General features: G+C 38.1%; 1 protein-coding gene and 1 long non-coding RNA gene across 2 annotated transcripts; one reads left to right on the forward strand and one right to left on the reverse strand.

Moving 5' to 3' along the window:
- Positions 1-4,525: 4,525 nt before the first annotated feature.
- LOC131156765 (histidine kinase CKI1) lies at positions 4,526-10,663 on the forward strand. The gene is made up of 6 exons (XM_058110694.1): positions 4,526-4,760; positions 4,868-5,527; positions 5,795-6,170; positions 6,251-6,825; positions 7,000-8,154; positions 8,522-10,663. Exons 1-6 carry the CDS (start codon positions 4,575-4,577, stop codon positions 8,732-8,734), a joined length of 3,165 nt encoding a protein of 1,054 aa, XP_057966677.1. The 5' UTR covers positions 4,526-4,574; the 3' UTR covers positions 8,735-10,663.
- Positions 10,664-10,948: 285 nt separating this feature from the next.
- LOC131156766 (uncharacterized) lies at positions 10,949-20,985 on the reverse strand. The gene is made up of 3 exons (XR_009137064.1): positions 20,632-20,985; positions 20,391-20,509; positions 10,949-11,481 (listed from the first exon to the last, which is right to left on the reverse strand). It is a non-coding gene; the product is annotated as an uncharacterized LOC131156766 (long non-coding RNA).
- Between the last annotated feature and the right edge of the window lie 218 nt (positions 20,986-21,203).

Consider the following 21,203-nt stretch of genomic DNA (forward strand, 5'->3'; position numbering starts at 1 on the left):
ATCGCCATAATCCTACAAGGATCCACTTCTCTCCTTTATCCATCCAGCTTTGTCCTTCTTGCTTCTGGTATCTTGCTAGGCCTATGGAGCACACCCTAAGATGATCACACTGGGCTTGTGAGTACTCCGGCTTCATATGGTTTCTTTGTATCAAGACTCTTCGTCGGACACCTATTTAGCAGATAGATTGCACATAACACTGCCTTCTGCCCAAAAACTACTGGGGGCACATTTTTCCTTAACATGCTTCTAGCCATGTTAAGGATTGTGCGATTCTTCCTTTCGGCTACACCATTCAACTGGGGAAGTTGTATGATGGTGTGAACTGTTTCTCTGAATTCCTTGTTGTCTAAGGAATTCCAGGAAAGCTTTCGTCTTGTACTCTTCCTCCTGTCTGACCGGATTGACTTGATGCGGACACACACGCTTGCTTTCTCCACAAAGGTTTGGAACGCTTTGAACTTATCGAATACCTCTGACTTCCTTTTCAAGAAGTAGACCCAGGTCTTCCTGCTGTAGTCGTCGTATGAAGGTGAGGAAGTATCGATTCTGTCCATTTGAAAATGGTCTTAGTAGGACACACACACGACATCTGTGTGTATTAGTTGGAGCAGGCATAGTTGATCTCGCAGTCGGTTTGCTTCCAAAGCTGTTTCTATGTTGCTTGCTCAAAATACAGCTTTCACATATCACATTTGGATGATGGATATTTGGTAAGCCTTTCACCATCTTTCTTGCTTCCCAAATTGTTTCAAACTTCAAAGTTTAGATGCCCATACCTTAGATGCATAGCCAGTCTTTGTCTTTGATGATAGCGCTCAAAACACCTCTTGGCGTATCATGTTGGATGGCGAGCGGAAACATTCGATTCTTTGCCATTTGAACTTCGAGTAACACGCTTTCCTCGAAGCATCTATTATCACCATCTGCTTATCACTGAGGCTAATTAGATAGGCCTCTCTCCACGAGCTGTCCGAGGCTAAGTATATTAGTCTTCATGGCTGGCACATAGTAGACGTTGGAGATGTAAGCATGATCTCCAGACTTCTGTTTGATCAAAACATCTCCTCTCCCTTGGACTGGGATTTAGAATTATCGCCGAAAGATATCTCCCCCTGAACTTTCTCATCAAGTTCAAAGAATAGGTTCTTTCTGCCAGTCATATGGTTGCTGGCTCCAGAATCAAGGTACCAAACGCTTTGGTCCTGAGGAGTTGCATTGTGTGCCATCAGCATCAACGACTCTCCATCTGCATGATCAGTTTCGGCAAGGTTGGCCTCCTCGCTAACCTTTTCTTGTTGTCGCCCCCAACATTCATTGCTATAGTGTCCATACTTGTGACAATTGTAGCATTGAATGTTTCTTTTGTCTACATTTGAGCGATTATTATATCCTCCTCTTCTTCCTTGTCCTCTGCCTTGTGGGACATAGCTCTGTTGATTTCGTCCTCCTCTAGTGGGACCTCTTCTGCCTCTGCCACCTTCTCTGGAGTTAAAATTCCCATAATTTCTTCCACGAGATCCTCGGTCTCGTCCTCTTCCTTGTTGTGACGTCCCCCCTTTGTCGTATCTATCTGTAGTGAGGGACAACTTCGTTTGGAGAGCTTGCTCCAGTGCTTTATCATCACTTCTTCTATTGACTTTTTGCTCATGGGCTTGGAGTGAGCCCACAAGTTCTTCTACAGACAATGTTTCCAAGTCTTTTGTTTCTTCTAGGGTCACAGCTATATAATCATATTTTGGATCTAAAGATCGCAAAATTTTTTTCACAAATTCTCTCATCATTGAGAATTTCTCCATTTCTTCTTAATTGATTTGATACTACCATTACTCGTGTATAGTAGTCTGTAATGGATTCAGTAGACTTCATTTTGAGAGATTCGAACTCACCTCGCAATGTCTGAAGACGAATCTTTTTTACTTTATCTGCACCTTTGTGTGTTCGATGGAGAGAGTCCCAGACTTCTTTAGATGTCTTCGCGGAGGCAATGATTTCGAACGTGGCCTCATCAAGGCCTTGGTAGATTATGGATTTTGCCTTGCAATCTTTCTTTCGATCGGCTCGCAAGGTCGTTCTTTGAGCTTCGGGCATAGCTGCTTCGGCTTCTTTTGATGGGCTTTCTCTGTACCCATCTTCAACGATATCCATGACATCCTGAGAACCTAGAAGGGCTCTCATTTGAATCGACCAGTTGTCATAATTCTCTCGGGTCAATTTTGGAATGACCGATTGGATAGTACCGTTAGCCATCGAATTTAATATATAACAAATAGAGAAATGGGGGCTGATTTCGGTAAATCTAATGCCACCAATAAATTCAGAAGATTGAAAAACCTTAGGAACCGGTTTTGGTTTGCAAAGAACCGGTCTAAAAATCACCGAACCGGCTATAGGAAATTCTGGTGAATTTTTAAACTAACCGGTTCAACTTAACGGCCGCTTAACGGCGTTAACTGTTCCGTTACCCCACGTGGCGTCCTCTGCGCGTGCCGCGTGTCGCTGCTGGGAGCGGGTCGGATGCGGGTCAAGGCGCGGGTACGGATCCGGGTTGCTGGTCGCTGGGCCGGGTTGCGGGTCGCTTTCCGGGTCGGATCTCACCAATCGGGCGAAGAAGACGCGTGCAGGAGCGTGAGGCGCGTGTCGCCGTCTGCCGGAGTCTTCGTCGGCGCGTGCAGCGCGTGGGTAGAGCGCTGTCTTCGTGGGAGGCGCGTGGGAGCGCGTGTAGACTCTCCCAGTGTCCGTTTGAGAGGTGGTTTTCACCGTTGGAATCGTCTTGAATCGAATTGCACAATGGCAGGCTCAATTTGATATTTGGAGCAACTTCAAAACTGAGAAGAAACTTGAATTTCTTCTCTGTTCACCTCTGTTTGGTGAATTCCGGCGTACCTGGACGCTCTGATACCACTGATGGGTGGAGAGGAGCACTCAGCCACTGGTTGTGGCTGAAACTCAGTGAGGATAAATTGCCAAATCAGTAATTTCAATCTGAAAATAAATTACAGAGGAATAAAATCTCTCTCACGGCTCACTGGCTAATCTCTCTCACACACCACATTGCTCACATTTACTCACACACAACTCAGCTATTTATAGTAATTATAGAAATCAAATAATCAACAATGGTGGGTGCAAATCTTCAATAGCGGTGGGCTGGTAGGTGGAGTAGGTTGCCTGCAAATCTCCAATGTCCACAACGGTGGGCTGCCGGTCTTCAATGGAGGTGGGCTGCCGGTCTTCAAGTTTAATCTTCAACAATGGTATTTGTAGTTTTAAACAAAATATAAATTTTTAGGAATATCGTTTAATATTTGCACTTTAATATTCCTAAACTTAACTAGGCCAATGTATTATTGAATTATTTTAAAATCTATCTAAACTTTAATAAAATTTATGAAGATATTCTGCATAATATTATTGACATATTTACTAGAACGAGGGTATATTTATGGCAATTTTTTTTCAAGGGCAATGCTTTCTATACATAGCTACAAGGCAGAAGATACTGTTTTCTTCAATTTGTTAATGCTTAGTTTGTACTGCACTCATACAAGTATCATTGGAAATTTCTTTGATTAGGCCTAAAATTAGCCAAGGTTTGTACAATCTTTGTTGATTTATTTGTTATAAATTTATGAATGCTGAAGCGTTATGATGGAAACTGCAGATGAACTATATGAACTCTGAATTTAAGTTTTGTAAGTTCCATAAATTGTGAAATGCCCAAATGACAAGAGAGCAAATGTCAAAATTATGTCATGCTATAGCCATACGAATTTGTCAGTTCAATTTTTTATATTTAATTCATATCATGCTTCTCAAGCTATATCATATAAATGAATCAATTGATGATATGGAAAAAATATTTTTAACAACTTATTTGGATATTGATTATGAGCTGAATTAAGGCACCTCGCCCTATCCTCCTCGGTCAAAGATCCGCTATTCTCCAGGATTGCTGCTGGGGTTGACTTTATTTGCTTTGTACTAGTGGAGTGCTCCTCTTTCTGGTTTTTGGTAACTAGTAGTTCTGTTCATCTTTTAATCTATAAACACAAGCCATTATCTTTACAAACTTCTTTTTTAACACTTGGTTTGCGTTTGAGAGTATTATATTTTGACTGGTTGGATTTGAAATTTCATAGTCCATGTTTTTAAAGTGTGTAATAATGACCATGGTGCTTAGGAAAGTTTTAATTGTTGAGTTTGGGGAAGGAAAAAATGCTAGAAGAATTTTGGGCTTTAGCTCCTCTAAATTTCCGGGGTCCCATAAATCTTCTTATTCAATTTCTATCTCAGTCCACCACAAATTTGATAGAATACCTCTTACAAAGGCAAACAACCTCTCATGGGTTTCCTAGTTATCTGATCTTTTTGTTTTTGTTTGCAATTTGACCACTGGGTTCTTATAACTTGTACAAAATCAAATCAGAGTCTATAAAGCTTCCCAATTAATTGCAGTTTGTAAATTCTTCTTCTTTGATGATGATGATGACATTGACCGGCACTCTTCTTGTCAATCACAGGCATTCATAGTGCTGCTACTTCCCAGCCTAGTGATCCCTTGTTGGTATAATATGATCAAGCGGATAGAGCGCAATGTGCAGCTGAATTCTCATGCCACTATCTCCGGATTGCAATCCGAGATTGAAAAAAATGCGAAGCTATTGCTCCCTGTAAATTCACTGGCCAAGAATCTAGCACGGGATCTGAATTCATCTCTTGGCAGAACCAAGGTTTCAACTGCTACGATTAATACGGCGGTTTGTATCGATCCATACACCTCACTAACACTGCAAATGTGTACTATATATCACTACTAGATTAATTGCAATAGAGAACAAGGACTGAGAAATTAAATTTGTTGCAGGTGGCTCCTGTCCTGTTTCAAGCTCTATCAGTAGTCCCATACTTGTCACAGATTTCATATATTGGATTTGATGGTCTCTTCTTCGCATATTACACGAAAGGCAATCAAACTCTGGCAGCATACTCCAGGTCTTCATCAAAATATGCCTGGTATACTCAACCCGTCGATGGCGACACAGGAAAGCTATATGGGAAGGCCATTAATTTCAATCCTTCAACTATACTAAATTCAAGATGGTTTAGAGAACCCCCGAATGCTACAAATGGGCATAATGCTTCATTAGAAATTGGATTGAACAATGCTCAAGGTCTCCTCTTCCTCAACACAGCTGGGATGGCACGAAACGGAGCTATCTCTGTGGGGTTTCCAGTTAAGGCGTTCACTGATTTCTTACCTAGTATTGATTTCTACAATGGGAGCTTGTACTTAGCTACAAAAGATGGGAAAGTGCTAAAGGAAGGGATCCCCAACACTAGCATAGTCCCCTCTGGTAGTTTGGTTTCATTACAAGTGACTGAACCAAATGGGCATCAGATAGATCATGTTGGTAACATTTCATGTCAGCTCAATCATGGTGAATTAAGACCTTCTTTCTTGAAAATTCAAGGAACGATGTATAAGTTCTACTGTTCACCCCTTGAAATCGCGGGAATCCAGTCGGTATGGTGCTCTAGTTCTTTGTTATAAATAATTGTGTATTTCCTTGGAAGTTTCTTCCTTCCACTACTGCTTCCACACAAAACCTTGTCCTGCTAGATTAACAAAGATTTTTTCTATTAATATCTAGAACTTTTTCTTGCAATAATGTTATAACTAATCATCACATGAAATCATTTCAAAGCCTGACTAAAAATATACGATTTGTAATATTATAGTCTGTTATTGTAATATGTACAAAAAATAACTATGCTTTCCTTTTGTTTTAAGGTGTATGTTTTGGCATTCCCATGCAATGGATTAATGAACCTTGTTCAAAAGGACAGCAAGTTGTCCCTCATACTTCTCATGTCAATGATTGCGACTATGGTTATCTCTATTTTCGCTTTCGTGCTCTTGGTTGTTAGGGCAGCGAGAAGAGAAATGTTTTTATGTCATGCACTCATAAAACAAATGGAAGCAACTCGACAAGCAGAAACAAAGAGCACAAATAAGAGTCTGGCTTTTGCAAGTGCTAACCATGATGTAAGAGCTTCTCTAGCAGGCATTACAGGGCTGATAGACCTTTGTCATGATGAAGTTGGACCCAATACCAAAATAAAGACAATATTAGTACAGATGGAAGCTTGTACAAAGGATCTTTTAGGTAAGCTATGCATTTTTTCTCCTTAATATTTTAAATTCGAGTTGTATTCATAAAAGTTCCTGGTTGAATATTTTCTTTAGGTATATTGAACACTATTCTTGATACAAGTAAGATTGAAGCTGGCAAGATGCAACTTGAAGAAGAAGAATTCAACTTGGCACAGCTAGTTGAAGATGTAGTTGATTTGTATCATCCAGTTGGGATTAAAAAAGGAATAGATGTGGTGTTGGACCCCTATGATGGCTCTATCAACAAATTTTCATGCATTAAAGGTGATCGGGGAAAACTTAGGCAGATCTTATGTAACTTACTAAGCAATGCCATTAAATTTACTTCTGAGGGACACGTGACTATTCGAGCTTGGGCTAAAAGACCCAGTACTGAAAATTCAGTGCTTGCTTCCAAGACAAATGATTCATTCAACTGTTTTTCTTACTTGTTTTACAAGAATAGTGAACAATACAGTGATCTGGACTCAATCAATGCATTTCCAAAAACTTCACACTCTATGGAGTTTGTGTTCGAGGTGGACGATACAGGCAAAGGAATTCCAAAAGAGAAGCAAAAGTCTGTCTTTGAAAATTTTGTTCAAGTCAAAGAGACCGCTCTTGGACAAGAAGGCACTGGCTTAGGACTGGGCATTGTACGGTCTCTGGTATGTAATCATGTTTTTTTTTTTTCTTTTCCCCATTCCGTGCTCAATTGGATTCGGCCATTCAATATTCATTTTTTATGATGAACATTAATTTGTCCTTTAGTAGTGAGTTCATTTAAAAAATGTTACATCTCAACAGTTCAAACTCATTTTGAGTTAATCTTGTACTTATAGGTCCAGCTAATGGGTGGAGAGATAGGGATTGTGGATAAGGAAGTTGGCAAAAAAGGAACTTGTTTTAGATTCAATATTTTCCTGACAACATGTGAGGCTGTCTCTACTGATGATGTTAGAGAAGACATCACAGAATTGCAGGGTGATTGCATAGTTTGTGACTCAGATGAACAGAGAGGGGTGATTCTGTGCACTCCTAGCCCCAAGAAAGAGGGATCCCTTGTTGTACTCTTGATTCAAAGCAAGGAACGGCGAAGAATTGCAAAGAAATTTATGGAAAGCCTAGGAATAAAAGCATTAGTGGTAAAGCAGTGGGAGAATCTTGCTTGTACACTTAAGAAGATCGAAAACAAGATGGATATTTTGCATTACAGCTCTTCAGGAAACTCAGATTCCTGCTCTCCCAGGTCCATATCCAGCAACTCCACATCAAAGGATGTGCCTATGAGTTCCATGCATGGAGCTGATCAAATACTACCTGTTCACAGAAGGAACAATCCTAGAGGTTCAAACTCTGTACTACTTTTAATTGATGCAAATGCTGGACCATTTCCAGAACTACAGAGAGTTGTAGCTGAATTTAGGAAAGACCTATGCACTAGTTGTTGCAAGGTTGTTTGGTTAGATAAACAAAAAACAGTAAACACTAGTCTTAAAGGCCTGGAAAAGGATAAGTTAGCCCTGAGCGATCATATTATATCAAAACCTTTTCATGGATCTCGCTTGTACCAGGCAGTGAAGCTTCTTCCAGAGTTTGAGAGAGTCCAAGGAGGTTTAGCCAAACCGAAGAGTGAAGATATATGTCTTGTTGGGAAAGTTTCTGCAGAGCCCAAATCATCTGCTAACCAGATGGATGCCAGCATGTCTGAACCAGGAAATGAACCAGCTGTCATTAAGCAATTGAGACTGATCGAAAATAAACCAGGTAGTGCAAGCAATGAGACACCATTGATAGGGAAGAGAATTTTGGTTGTGGAGGATAGTCCAGTGTTCCGCAGGGTAGTCATGGTTCTTCTTAATCGCCTCGGTGCACATGTGGAACTCTGTGAAAACGGGGAAGAAGCTGTTGAACTAGTTTGCAAGGGCCTAAGTGATCTACAGAAACATGCAGCCACCAACATCCTTCCCTACGATTATATCTTGATGGACTGCGAGGTAGTTATTTTTTACTCCCATCTCTTTCTCATGTCCTTGGCTATGGAAACTTTTGCTTTGAAACGTGCACTTGATTTTATTAGTCAGAATTTGAAAATGGTGAAACAGACACAAATGAATGACAAAACATATTCTTAGTTCAAGTAATATTAACTGTTTTTATTTTATCAGTTATCAAAATAACATTAGTGCCCACTGATGCCAAGATGAAACCCAAGTACATATTACAGAAAAAATGCTAACTTGTGATATAATGCTCTGAATATGGAATGGCAGTACAAGAAATGCATTTTACTGTTTAAAAAAAAAAAAAAAAACTCATGTTTCATTAGGATTGATTTGACAAAAAAATTATTATGTTTCACAGATGCCAAAAATGGATGGTTTTGAAGCAACGAGACAAATAAGAAAGGAGGAGAAATATTATGGCACTCACATCCCAATCATCGCATTATCTGCTCATGATACAACGGGTGAGGAAGCAAACAAGATGATCCAGGCTGGAATGGATGTTCATTTAGCCAAGCCCCTCAAAAGAGAACAGATTTTGGAAACTATACAACGCATCCATGGTAAATGAAAGTATGAAAAGCTTCTTTGCACCCTATTATCCCTTTTATGTGATGACAATTGTTAAACCTTTTAAGTAGTCTAGTACATCAAGATCATACATTTAAGCAAAATTTATAATTGAGGAACATCTTTAAGCATTCCATGGTCTTGATGGTACGCCTGCTGCGTTCTAGTGATTCTATTGAGTAGTACCTTGGTCTTATGCTTGCTTTTCTTCTAGAATCACCAAACAACCTTCAAAAACAGAAAAAAAGAAATTACAAGCAAGAAAACCCCCTCATTAGAAAACCAACTCCTATCAGAAGAGATACAGAATAACACAGGGAAGGAGATTAACTGAGGTGAAGAAGCAACAATATGTGTGCTCCAGCAGGCAATTTAGTAGTATCCTGGATGAGAGATATGCTGCTCCAATGCCCTTGGAGCCCCAGACGCTCTCATTGCTAAACTTGGTTGAAGTGTACTTGCTAAGAATAAAGATCTCTGGGTGCATATTATATGGTGTAAGTATCTTCAAAATTGTAATTTTTTAGACTAGTCTAAGGGTTGCGATCCATTGCTTGGAAAGGTATTTTAAATAATAGAAATATTATCTTTATAGGTATGAGATGGATTTTATGCAGTAGTAAAGATCCAAATTATGACTTCTAATTAGGTTTTTAAAAACTTTTGTTTCCTTTGGTCTTTAATTTTGCCGTGGCTTCTGATTATTGGAATGCTAGAGGTTTTTTTTACTGATTAATAGAAGTTGGGGTTTTAACAAACTGTACTTGTTGCCAATCATACTTCTAACCCCATAATATTGATTCCTATTCCTCTGGAGGATGTTGCAGACACTTTTTGTTCAGGCATTGCTGCTATTGGCCATTTGCCTGCTTTAAATCTGCTGTGTGGATACTGAACAGACTTTGTTTTCTGATATGGCCCTTATAATCTTTCTAAATTATCTATGTGACAATTGATTGACAAGAATTTACATATTAAGAATAAAATTTGTAAATGTGAGAAAAGTAATGTTGATTCTGTCTTCTCTAAAAGTTGTCTTGAAAGTATGGATCATTTGTTTTTGAATCCACTCTTTACTAGAGTCAATTTGGATCATATCTGAGAGGTTTGTCCTGTGGATTATATTAGTTCTATTGAATTTCACCAAAGAAATTATGAAATTTTGTTATATTTTAGTTTTCTCACATTCGGAGTAAACCAAAACAGTCTTCCTCTGGAGTACATTTAATCAAAGAAATGTGTCTATGTGTGTGCGCGCATGTTTCTTGTTATTATTATTTTTTTATTTTTTTATTTTTTTTAAATTTCTGGAAATGAGCCTGATCTGTATTGGATTTTGCACTATTATTTCCAAGATCCTCTATGATTTTATCAAACATCTTATGCTTAATGGTGAGATGGATTGGCTGCAAAACGGGAAGTGATAACAATGTTGTGAACTTAAAATAAGAAATATATGTGGGATATTAGCTGAGATGCTCCTCTAAGACAAAATTAATTTTTATGGTTCTGCGCACCGAACTTTAATTTGGGTGCAATTGTTTTTTGTTATTCTTGACCATGCAGGTAAAGTCATTTGTGCAGCTGCAAGTAAGTAGACTGGTATTTGAAAAGTTCTGAGTAGCTCATCTTTCCAGCAAGAAAGAGGGGATTGAACCAGACCCAACCAAAGGCAATGCTACATTGGTTATTCCTTGAAGAGCATCATTACAATCTATTGTGGAAGCATAGAACTTTTGTTGATTTTGAGTATTGAGAGATACCCATGTGTTACTTTTCAATGCTCAGTCTCAGTTTAAATCATATATTTAGGAAAACTGATGTAGCTAATTATGTCTAATATAGGATAATTTTGTTGAGAATTATAGATTTTGAAAGTGTAAGCCTTTGCTCCAATATTGAATGATACAAGTCTGGTGCATTTGCCTCATCGTACTTCTTACATTTAGTAATGTAATTACTTAATCTGAAAAATTCTTCATTGAACCTAACCTCTATGGACCACTATAGTACCACGAGCTTGAATTGTGCACTTGAGGGTTGAAAAAAGACATATCAAGCCTTAACAAAAGCAAGGGCATTGTATTCTTTTTTCCCCAGCTTAACATTATTCAATAATCTCCTCTCAAATGTAAAAGGAGACGACCACCGAAACTTAAAAATGATCACTCTACTACGTGGAAAGTTGAAAAAAAAAAATGTTTTACCAACCATCTTAAACAAAGAAGCAGATATTTAATGGGAAGAATTTCCAGCAGCAAATTCCTGGAACATGCCAAACAGCCTAAATGACTGCCACAAGAACATGAAAGAGTCAAATACAAAGAATTTGTTGCCTAACATTCTGCGCAAAATGAGCAAATAGTTAATGCCTTGATATTTAGTTCATAATTCCAAACATCAGGGCTACTACTCGTGTTTCAAATTTGCGTGCGTAAGGAGAGAGGAAACAAAGTTATTTTCTTTTCTTTGATTTCACTTGAAGCTTCTCAGTCATTTCTCCATCATCTTCATCCGAATTGCTCTCAACTAATTCATCAGGGACGTCATTCGGAACATTATGTCTGGTGATGAACTCCTTAAGTATGTTCATGCTCTCCTCTTTCATTGAAACCAGCTGCTCAGAAAGGGTAGCCCCATCTGCATTGATAGTATGCACTTCTAACCCTAGGCGAAGGGTGGCTTTAACACATGGCCCGGGAGGAAAATCATCATGAGATTCAGCTTCCATCATATATTCTGCAAAATCTGTGATCAGCGGGACTCAATGCTCAGATTAAAAAAAAAAAATTAACTGAATTTATTAACTTGCAAACCTTTCTTTCATTAATATTGCATTCAACCTCTGAAAGAATTTGATTGGATAGTTCTAAATATATTTCATACATCAATATGACTTCATGGACCACCACTTACACACATGCTCACATTTGATTCCAAAATTTTTAAGAGGTAAGAATCATGATGGTTATAGTTTTCATAAATAAATGCACAGTTTCGAGTGCTCGTGCTTCTATTTCTAGCAGCAAAAAAGGCATAGTAAGCACAAGGAAAAAAAATAGCAGATATTATAAGAATGTAATAGCTACAAGAAATGGGTAAACAGATCATTTATATGATGGATCTGACATTAAAAGGAAAATATTAGAGCAAGACAATTATTAACATAGTGAAGGAACAGTCATAACAATTTCGTTATTGGTTCAACATTTTTTTGTTTTATGATCGACAAAGAATTCATTAAAGAGCACCAAGGGGAACGATGTACAAAAAGCATGTCAAAAAAGAAATCATCCAAATCTTAGAATTATATTAATGTTTATCATGTAAAAGCCACTATATCAACTAGTTACAGTGGTAGTCCATCTTTGATCATATTTAACGACATAGCTGATCCTTAAAGGCTCTTCTATTTCTTCCCTTCCACGCATCCAAAGAATGCTACGGGGAATAAGAGTTGAAGCTTTCCCTCTTTTCTTCTTGAAAGAATGCGTTCCATGCCCAGACTTCTTCCTCCTCTTTCTTACAACTAACCCACAGCCGCCAGATGAGTGCGATGGCCAGGTCACAAGAGTGCGATGGCCAGGTCACAAAGATTTCTGGTCCAGAAATAATGTATGAGGATGTGATCAATTGTCTTGGCATTTTGTCTGAGGATATGATCAGTTGTCTCAGCATTTTCCACACACAAAAAGAATCTGTTGACAAGAGGCAATTCCCTTTTCTGCAAGTTGTCAATGAGGAGAATCTTCCTAAGAGTTGTCTCCCATGCAAAACAAGCAACTTTTGTAGGTGCAGGGGTTTTCCAATTAGGATTCCAGGGGAAACTGCTGCTGATACTACAGCAAACGTGAAATTCCTGTAGCAGGAACTGCCTGTAAAGCTGCAGTTATTGTCCAGGCCTCCAAGGCTCAAGTGGGCTCATCTAAGAAGTTTCAGAAGGGAACTTTGTGTAAGATGCCAAAGAAGTCCACGGGGTTCTCAATCTCTTAACCATGGGCAATCCTCACAAGGGGAATGTCCCAAGTAATCCCATTGGCTAAAAGTTGGGGGTGACATCTAATTAGAGCATCTTTGTCACAGTCCAAGGCTCCAGGCTGAAAATAGAAGGAAACCTTGTGCAAAAGGGCAAAGTGCTGCACCAAATGGCATGCCAAAATAAAAAATATCCCCATTTCTCATGTAAAATTTAACAAAGGAGAAAAAATCTTCCTAGCCTGTACAAATGGATCCCCAAACTCCAATAATGTAGGGTTACTAACATTTTTAGAAGCCCAACTGTTGTGCTTGAGACCATATGTCGAAGCAATGACTTAATGCTCTATTGAACCTCCAAAGCCATTTCCCAAGGAGGGTTTTATTGAAAATAGGAAGGGACTTTAGCCCTAAGCCTCTGCTTTGAATACGTAGCTTAACAGTTGCTCATTTGACAAGATGGTATTTGAAATCCGCTCCCATGCTTCCACAAAGGAACCTTTTTTGGATGTCCTCCAATCTTTTGGTGACTGATCAAGGAATGGGGAAGAGGTATATATAACAGAATGAGAGGTTGATCCGGTGCTCTTGATGAGGGTAAATCTTCGTCCTTTTGAAAGATAATTCCTCTTCCAACTGGCAGGTTTCTTCTCAAATCTTTTGATTATACGATCCCAAACTCCTTTGTCTTCAAATTTAGCTCGAAGAGGGAAGACCAAAATAGGTTCAAGAAAATGCCCCCAACTTGCAGCCCAAAATACCTGCAAGGAGAGCCCCCTCAGTGCTGCTCCCCCACTGAAATAATTTTTCTTTTTTCCCAAATTAACCTTGAACCACAAGACTGCTTCAAAGCAGAGAAGAATGCACCTTAAATTGAGAATTTAGTGAGGATATGCATCACAAAAGACAGTGGAGTCATCAGCAAAGTGAAGGTGAAAAGCTTCCATTTCCTACCATTCCTCCTGATGCTAAGACCTTTGAAAAGACCTCCTCCAATGGATTTTTGCAACTAGAGACTCACAACTTCCATCACCATGATAAACTGTAAAGGAGAGGGGACCACCTTGCCTCAACCACGAGATGAGAAAAAAACTGAGTGGCAGCCATTAGAGAGCACTGGAAAAGTTGTAGCAATCACAACCGACCTGGTGACAGTCCAACCGAGTCATCCCGGCAACAGTTACTTTAAGGGTTGAGTTGATGCCATCAAACTGGAAATGTCACAAACCAGAGTCAACTAGGCTAGACTTGGGCAACTTGCCTAACCCGGCTAGACCCAGTGATAGGCCATGCCCACCCAGCTTTATCCAAGATAAAATCATGTTCTGAAGCAAGGATGAAACCCACGACCTTATGTGTTATTGATTGAACAAACAATTATATATTATATGACCACCACATCAATTTAGATGTGTATATACACACCCTTATACATACATACATGCATATAGAATTAGTCAAAATTCTGAATTATTTTGCCTTGAAACTTGAAAGAAATTTTTAATTAAATCAACCCCTCTCTTACTCTTATTAAGTAATTATGAATTAATCATACCCTCTCTTATTTTTGTTTAATATTTATAAATTTTAATTGAATCAAATATTCTCTTACTATTATTTCATATTTATTTGGCTCCTAATAATAGTAATAATTACTATCAACATTATCACTAGACCTTCTTCATAATCCACACACACATACGTGTGTCTATATATATGTTATCCAAATATCACTGGTTCAACCACAGATTTGATTCACCATTCTGACCAATTTGACCAAGCAGGTGGCTATACCAAGTTGGTCACTGGTCTTGGTTTTAAAACAATGGTAGTAACATATTGTTGGATCCATTCACAGCAAAGTTCCTCATAAGGCCATTCTTTTAGGGCCCGTTTGGATCAAGGATTTTGCTTGGGGAAAGGAAAGGAAAATAAGGAGGAAACTCACTTTTCCTTATATTTCCCTTCCTCTTTCTCTACCAAATTCTCCAACAACACCCCCACCCCACCCCCCCCCCCCCCCCAAAAAAAAAAAAATTTCAATTCTAGCCAAAATGTTGAGTCGTCGGTGGGCATTTGTTGTTTGGTGGAAGAAGCTAGTGTTTTGATTCCCCACATTGAATCATAAGGCCACCCTAGATTTTTGTCTCCAAGTTATTTCTTCCATGTTAATAAGGCCAGATAGCTCTTTTATAAGCAGGAAGCCTTTTTGCTTAATTTTCAGAATTGATGCCTTAAGCTAGGAAAAAGCCTGACAACATTTACAGCCTGATCCCCGCAATCAGGCATGCCATCGGTCTCATGCTCCAAAGCTAAGGATTGTTGGGGACAACAAGCAGCTATATGACCTCTAGTGTTGCAACGGTGACACTGCAAGATGAACCACTAGCTTGAGGAATACCAGACCCATTACAACATTGACATGATGTGAGACTGCAGAAAGATAGACCTAGATTGAGGAAAGGATTTGAATTGACGAGACTCGCTCACATGAGATGATGATCTATGAAGAATCACAATGTACTCTAGCTTTCTAATAGGCCACCTGTAAAGACTTGAGTATAATTCAACTTCTCTCTTCTAACATCCTCCTTTAGACAATTAACAAATATGGTGATGTGCGAATTTGACTATACTACTAATCAAAACCTCCTTAAATCACTCATATAACTCGCCGTAATGGTGGTTGGTCGATGGTTCAAGAGCTCACTAAACAGTTGGTAACAAGGGGGGGTGCTTCATTTTCAAAGCTATCACATACTTCCTGAACTAGTTTGCCTGGTGGTCTAGGGGCTTGATTCTTCCTGTTTGGTGACATAGAGACACATAGGGTGGATAGAATCTCCTATCTTCACTTTTAGGGAAGGCTGAAGACATCACATATAAGAAAAGAGCTCAAGGTTGACACTAATGAATATGGTGACTCATTGGGCTGCTAGGCCTTCTACCACAAGCTGTTTACCCAACAACTTTAGGACTTGCGCAAATTGTTAAGTGGGAGATTCAAATTTCTGCTCTACCTTGAGCATGTCTAATTGGACAATCAATTGGTGCAAGTTAGGTTGGTGATTCTGTTAGTGGCCATGGGATAATGCTGTATGATACAATGATGGTGTGGATGATTTGACATGGTCCTGCATAGAATGACAAGAAGGTATTATTGGCATAAAAGGATTCAAGCAATTAATGAACCAAAGAGACTCATAAGAAAGGGCAGCTTTTTATTTTTTTGATGGAAACAAGAAACTTGGAATTATGCAGATTACTAAATTATCCTACTTATTTAAACATTAAGATGATCAGGCGAATTTTGGTTATTTCACCTGTTGTAAAGTTAGAGATGGAGGAGAAAAGGAGAAGAAGAGAAGAAAAGAAGGGGAAAAACTAGGCAGCAATTTCCTTGAGCATATGAACAGCTTCAGGTTTGGCCTCTTATATAATAATGAAAAAAATTACAAACGACAAAAGTGCCCCTACTTAAATCACATAATCAATAAAACAGCATATTCTTTTCTAACACTACCTCCGAGTGTATAAATATCACCTAGCTCTTACTTGTTACAACCATTAGACATGACACGTTTACCATGAGACTAGACAAGAAAAGCTGCCCTAATACATTTCCCAATTGACAAATAGATTTCAACATGGGAAAAAACTTGTTGCAGTCTTTGAAGGGATGGATGACCAGCATGCTGCATGCCACTATTCAAAGAAACATGCATTGGGTCTACCACAACACAAATAGTACATGCCATCCCCCTCAATACCTCCACCAAATCCTCTTTTTTGCCTAGAGATCCAGAATAACATGACAAGAAAAGAAGGTCACAGAATAATTATGAAATTTAGTTAATTGACTAGTTGAAAAGCAATTTAGACACATATAACACAAAAGAAAAAGGAATAGAAGGAAAGGATAGAATATTGCAACAACTTGAAACTGATATAATCGAAGCATCAAAAGGAGTTAACCTTAGACTGTAAAGTAGTGGGTTTTTAGGACTGTCATATTGGAGGAGACGCTAGAACCAGTAACCCAAGATAAGGACCAAGGAGGATGAAGGGGAAAAAAGCTCAGCTAACAGGGTATAGTAGTACTAGCTGTAGAAGAGTGAGTTTGGAGTTGTTGAAAGGTGAAGTATGCGGACGAGACTTTTATACTCCTCTCAGGACACGGCAGATGATGCATTCAACTCCTCAGTTGAGCAGCTTGGTGCATTTGAAGTATCTACACTAGACTCACCCTCAGCAAGAGATTTATTGGCCCAAGTCAGTTTCCCATTGAGATCCCAAAAACAGCCAATAGATTTGAGTGCCCTTGCCACATTGTGTGCAAATGCGTTAATTTCCACAACGAACACCTCATCCTGATACACTATCTTTTACACAACAAACATCCAAATCTCATCCTCATGACACTTAATAGGCAAGATGGCAGCAGCTACAGGCACTATGGGTGGCAACAACTAGAAGTGAGTGCATGCCTAATTTTCTTGTTTGTATTTTTAAGTTATTTTATAATTATGATGCCTCCTCCAATTTTAATAATCAATGAACAAAGCTTAGTTATTAAATTTTCCATACCTAGTGAAACTTAAGGAGTGGCTGTTGTTGTTGTTAGAGGGATCCACATCCTTTCGACCAAGATTAGGAATTTTTTCCAAAAAAAAAAAATTATTCAAAATTAATTAAAAATCATCCAGTCCTAATTTTTCTTCCCAAAATGATGTGCACCCAAAAGTTCAAAACTCAAAGGATCATCCTAAAAATTTTAATAAAATCTCACAGTTTGATATTGCGAGTTCCATGGGGAGGTACATAGAGGTGGGGAATCACAGACCAACGCTCTCTGGCATGACCAGTCAACCAGCCTATTGGACTTCATTGATGAAGAAGAGGAGGTTGTGATTTCAAATTTCTAGAAATAAATGTTTACATTCTTGAGAATTAATGTTAAGCGGACTTTAAACTTGGAGGAAATGAAAGAATGCAAGAAGGGAAACAAAGGTGGAGAGGCACAATTAATGGAAGTGAGCTATAATTAATTTCTTTCCAAAAAAAAAAATCCATGATTAGTTTCCCTTCTCATAAAAATTACAAAAAAAAAAAAATTATTGAAGCTTGAAGTGAGAGAGGTTTATGTAGTGGGGTTCAATTAATTTATGCCATCGATGTATTGAAAAGAAAAAGGAAACAAAAGGGAATAATTATCCTTGCAACGAATCTTGCCCAGGGATGTTTGCTTCCCAACATAAGCATGTCAATCTTGGAGCACCAATGTTGACCTTTTCATTTACTGAATTTGTAAAATTTGGATTTTTTATGTAATTACATAAAATTTACAAAAAAGACTGCTAACTAAATTGGCAAACTTTAAATTTTTAACAAACAATTAGCTTAGTGAATTCCTAAGATTTTTTATCAAATAAAAAATAAACTTTTCTAATGCACAACCAATGAATCTACAAAAGCCATTAAAAAAAATAGCGCTTCAAACTCATTTTTTGTTAAAAAATTTTATTAACTATGGGTTTTCTTTTTTGTAAGTTTTATGGGAAGGGAAACTTTTATGGCAGGCCTATGTGGCCCAGTCAACTAGCTTATTAGAAAAGTTGAATGGACAAAAATGAATAATAGAAAAAATATGAATACAAAAGAGAAAATTATGGGTTTTTGTCCATAATTTTTAACCCTAGATTAGCCATGTATTTCTATGTAATTTTCTTTTTTTAAGGAAAATTAACTATGGTTGTTTTTCTTTTTGGGTAATTTTTATGGGAAGGGAAATTAATCATGGATTTTTTTATTTGTTCTGGAAAGAAATTTAATAACGATTTACTGCCATCAATTGTGCCTCTGCACCTTCAGTTTCCTTCTTGCGCCTTTTCATCTCTCCCAAGTCTACAAATCCATTAAACATGAATTCTCAGAAATGTAAACATTTATTTCTAGAAATTTGAAATTGCAGCCTCCCCTTCTTCTTCTTCTTCAAAGATGTCCAAAGGGCCAATCGACAAGCCATGCCAGAAAGAATGTTCTTATGATTCCCCACCTCTGCGTATTTCCCCATGCAAAACTTGTAATAGCTGCAAGATTTTATTAAAACTTGCAGGATGGTCCTACGAGTTTTGGGCGCACATCATTTTGGGGAAAAAGATTTGAGACCAAATGGATTTTAAATAACTTCAAATAAAATAATATTATTTTTGAAAAAACCTCTTAAAACATGAAAGCCAAGAGGAGCAAACTCCTTCACCAATGCTACAAACAAATTGTTCAATAAACTACCTAAGAGGAGCAACCCCTAGATTTGCTCTTAGGAAGATGGTAACCACTCCTATGGCAAGAATGTTTAGAGTTGGTATAATGCTACAGGTGTAAGAGATATATGAATTGAAACAAGGTAAAAATTCTTATGAATCAAGCTAATGATTAATTGACTTAATCGTAAAAACTCTATTCTGATCTTCATAAAGCTAATGTAATTTTAAACTGTTGGATTGGCTAAATCTCCCTCAATAGATATTTTCCCCATCATTTATGACTGCTTATCCCAGTTTATTTTGCATCTTGATGCCTACTTTTGTTGCCTTCATATGTGCATTGTCAATGGACGGTTTTGGTTTTGGATGGTAGAGTTGAATGTTTTTGGAATTTAAAGCTCCATATTGTGATCTGCAATGTTTTTGTAGCAATTAATATGCATGCTCAAAACAAAGCATACCTCACTCCCTTTTTGATCTGTTTCTTTTTATCATTCATTTTTTTTTTTTTTTGGGGGGGGGTGTTGAAATAGGTGAGGGGGCAAGGAGGGGGAGAGAATATGGTTTTGGAAGGATCTGAACTCAAGTTTCTAATATAATCATAAATAAATTTCACAGGCAAAACAGCTAGCATCTACACTGCAGTTTACTCATTTAAATGTCCCACTCTTATAGCATTAAATTTCATTATTACTAGTATACTAAGCAAAAAAAAAGAAGGATGAGAAAAGAGAAAGAAATCAGTTGCTACATTTCAATTTCCACTTGCTACTCGAACGTTTGAATCTAAAAAACTGAAAATAATAAGATAAATTTAATTTTGAGTTGTTCCTCTCTTGAAGACTTTCATACACCAAGCAGCCACTCTGCTATGGGTGATACACTATATTATATGTATAATATAAAAATTTATATATATATACATATATATATGTATATATATATATATATATATATTTATATATATTTTTGACGTGCAATGTTTTGTTTATTTGATTTACATAGGAAATTTTTCCAAAAAGTAACTAACAATTCATAGACAATGCACATGACAGCAATTCCCAATATTTAATCACATTCAGCTAATGAAAGATGAAATCTGTAACTAAAATTGAGAGACCATGAATTTGAATTTTGTTTGTATTAGATTTGGATAAGATGTAATACAAAATTATATTAAAATTTGTCCAAATCTATTAAAATTCACAATTTGGAATTTAACTATAGATACCCATTTTTAAGTCTTTAACACTACAAAAACATAAAAAATCAAAACAAAACAAAACAACTCACAGTTTTATTCCTCACATGCACCTCCCTAGCAAATATTTAGGGCATAAACAAAGTAAGGAAACTAAACTCAAAAAGTAAATGGTAGAAAACTTCGACCAAGAGAGAGAGAGATAGTTGCTTTACCAGTTTACCTCGCACCGAGAAGGCGAGAACTCCAACTCGTCGCTGTGCAGTCTCTCTCTGCTCTCTCTCTCTCTCTCTCTCTCTCCTTCTCTCTTTCTCTATCTCTGAAAGAGCAGGCGCTAGGCGGGCATCAACGCCGGACACCAAAACATGAGGAATTAAGGCAGAAATTATCGTAAAAGAGATTTTTATTTAAATTCCCAAAATCGCCCTAACGCAGCACGGAAATTACAAAACTTACCTTGTAAACCAGCCCAAATCCTCTACGGCCTTTCACTCGCCTCTCCAAGCACGCGCACAGCCCGGAGAGAAAGCCCATCGAGGCATCGCAAACTCAGGTACCTCGAGGATCCCGATCCAGGTTCAAGCAAGCAGTCGCAGTTGGGAGGCGCACCTTGTCTTCGACAGACGGCGAAGCCACCGTGCAGTTCGTTCCCGAATGCGTGCCGGCGCAGACCGGGGCTGCGATTTTGGACGAAGTGGCAGTGGCGTGCAATTTCAAGTAGGATATGGAGTTACGTACGCCTGCTCTGTTTGATGAAAGACCTCGTTGTGGAACGTGGGGCGCCCAAGCCCCCAAACCCTCCGAGTTCTTGCAATATTTGGATATTGCAAAATAGTTCTTAAAATTACAATTAGACCCCCAAAATATGAGCTTTATTTTTTCACACCCTTCTCGCAGCCCCTCTCTCTTTTGGATGCCTGAATTGAATGAACTAGCGGCAACAGCAGAAAGCATGTTTGCCTGAACCAGCCATCTCCTCTTCAGGTATCAATCTTCTTTGTTCTTGATTAATATCTTCGTTTTGAGTT

This window comes from Malania oleifera, chromosome 5, assembly GCF_029873635.1.
Source record: "Malania oleifera isolate guangnan ecotype guangnan chromosome 5, ASM2987363v1, whole genome shotgun sequence".
Taxonomy (NCBI): domain Eukaryota; kingdom Viridiplantae; phylum Streptophyta; class Magnoliopsida; order Santalales; family Ximeniaceae; genus Malania; species Malania oleifera.

What these genes read in the sequence shown, in the direction of transcription:
- LOC131156765 (XM_058110694.1), top strand. Translation starts at nt 4,575, where the DNA reads ATGATCAAGCGGATAGAGCGCAATGTGCAGCTGAATTCTCATGCCACT. An exon ending in TGGGCATTGTACGGTCTCTG is followed by an intron (nt 6,826 to 6,999) that starts GTATGTAATCAT and finishes TTGTACTTATAG; the next exon opens with GTCCAGCTAATGGGTGGAGA. An exon ending in ATATCTTGATGGACTGCGAG is followed by an intron (nt 8,155 to 8,521) that starts GTAGTTATTTTT and finishes TATGTTTCACAG; the next exon opens with ATGCCAAAAATGGATGGTTT.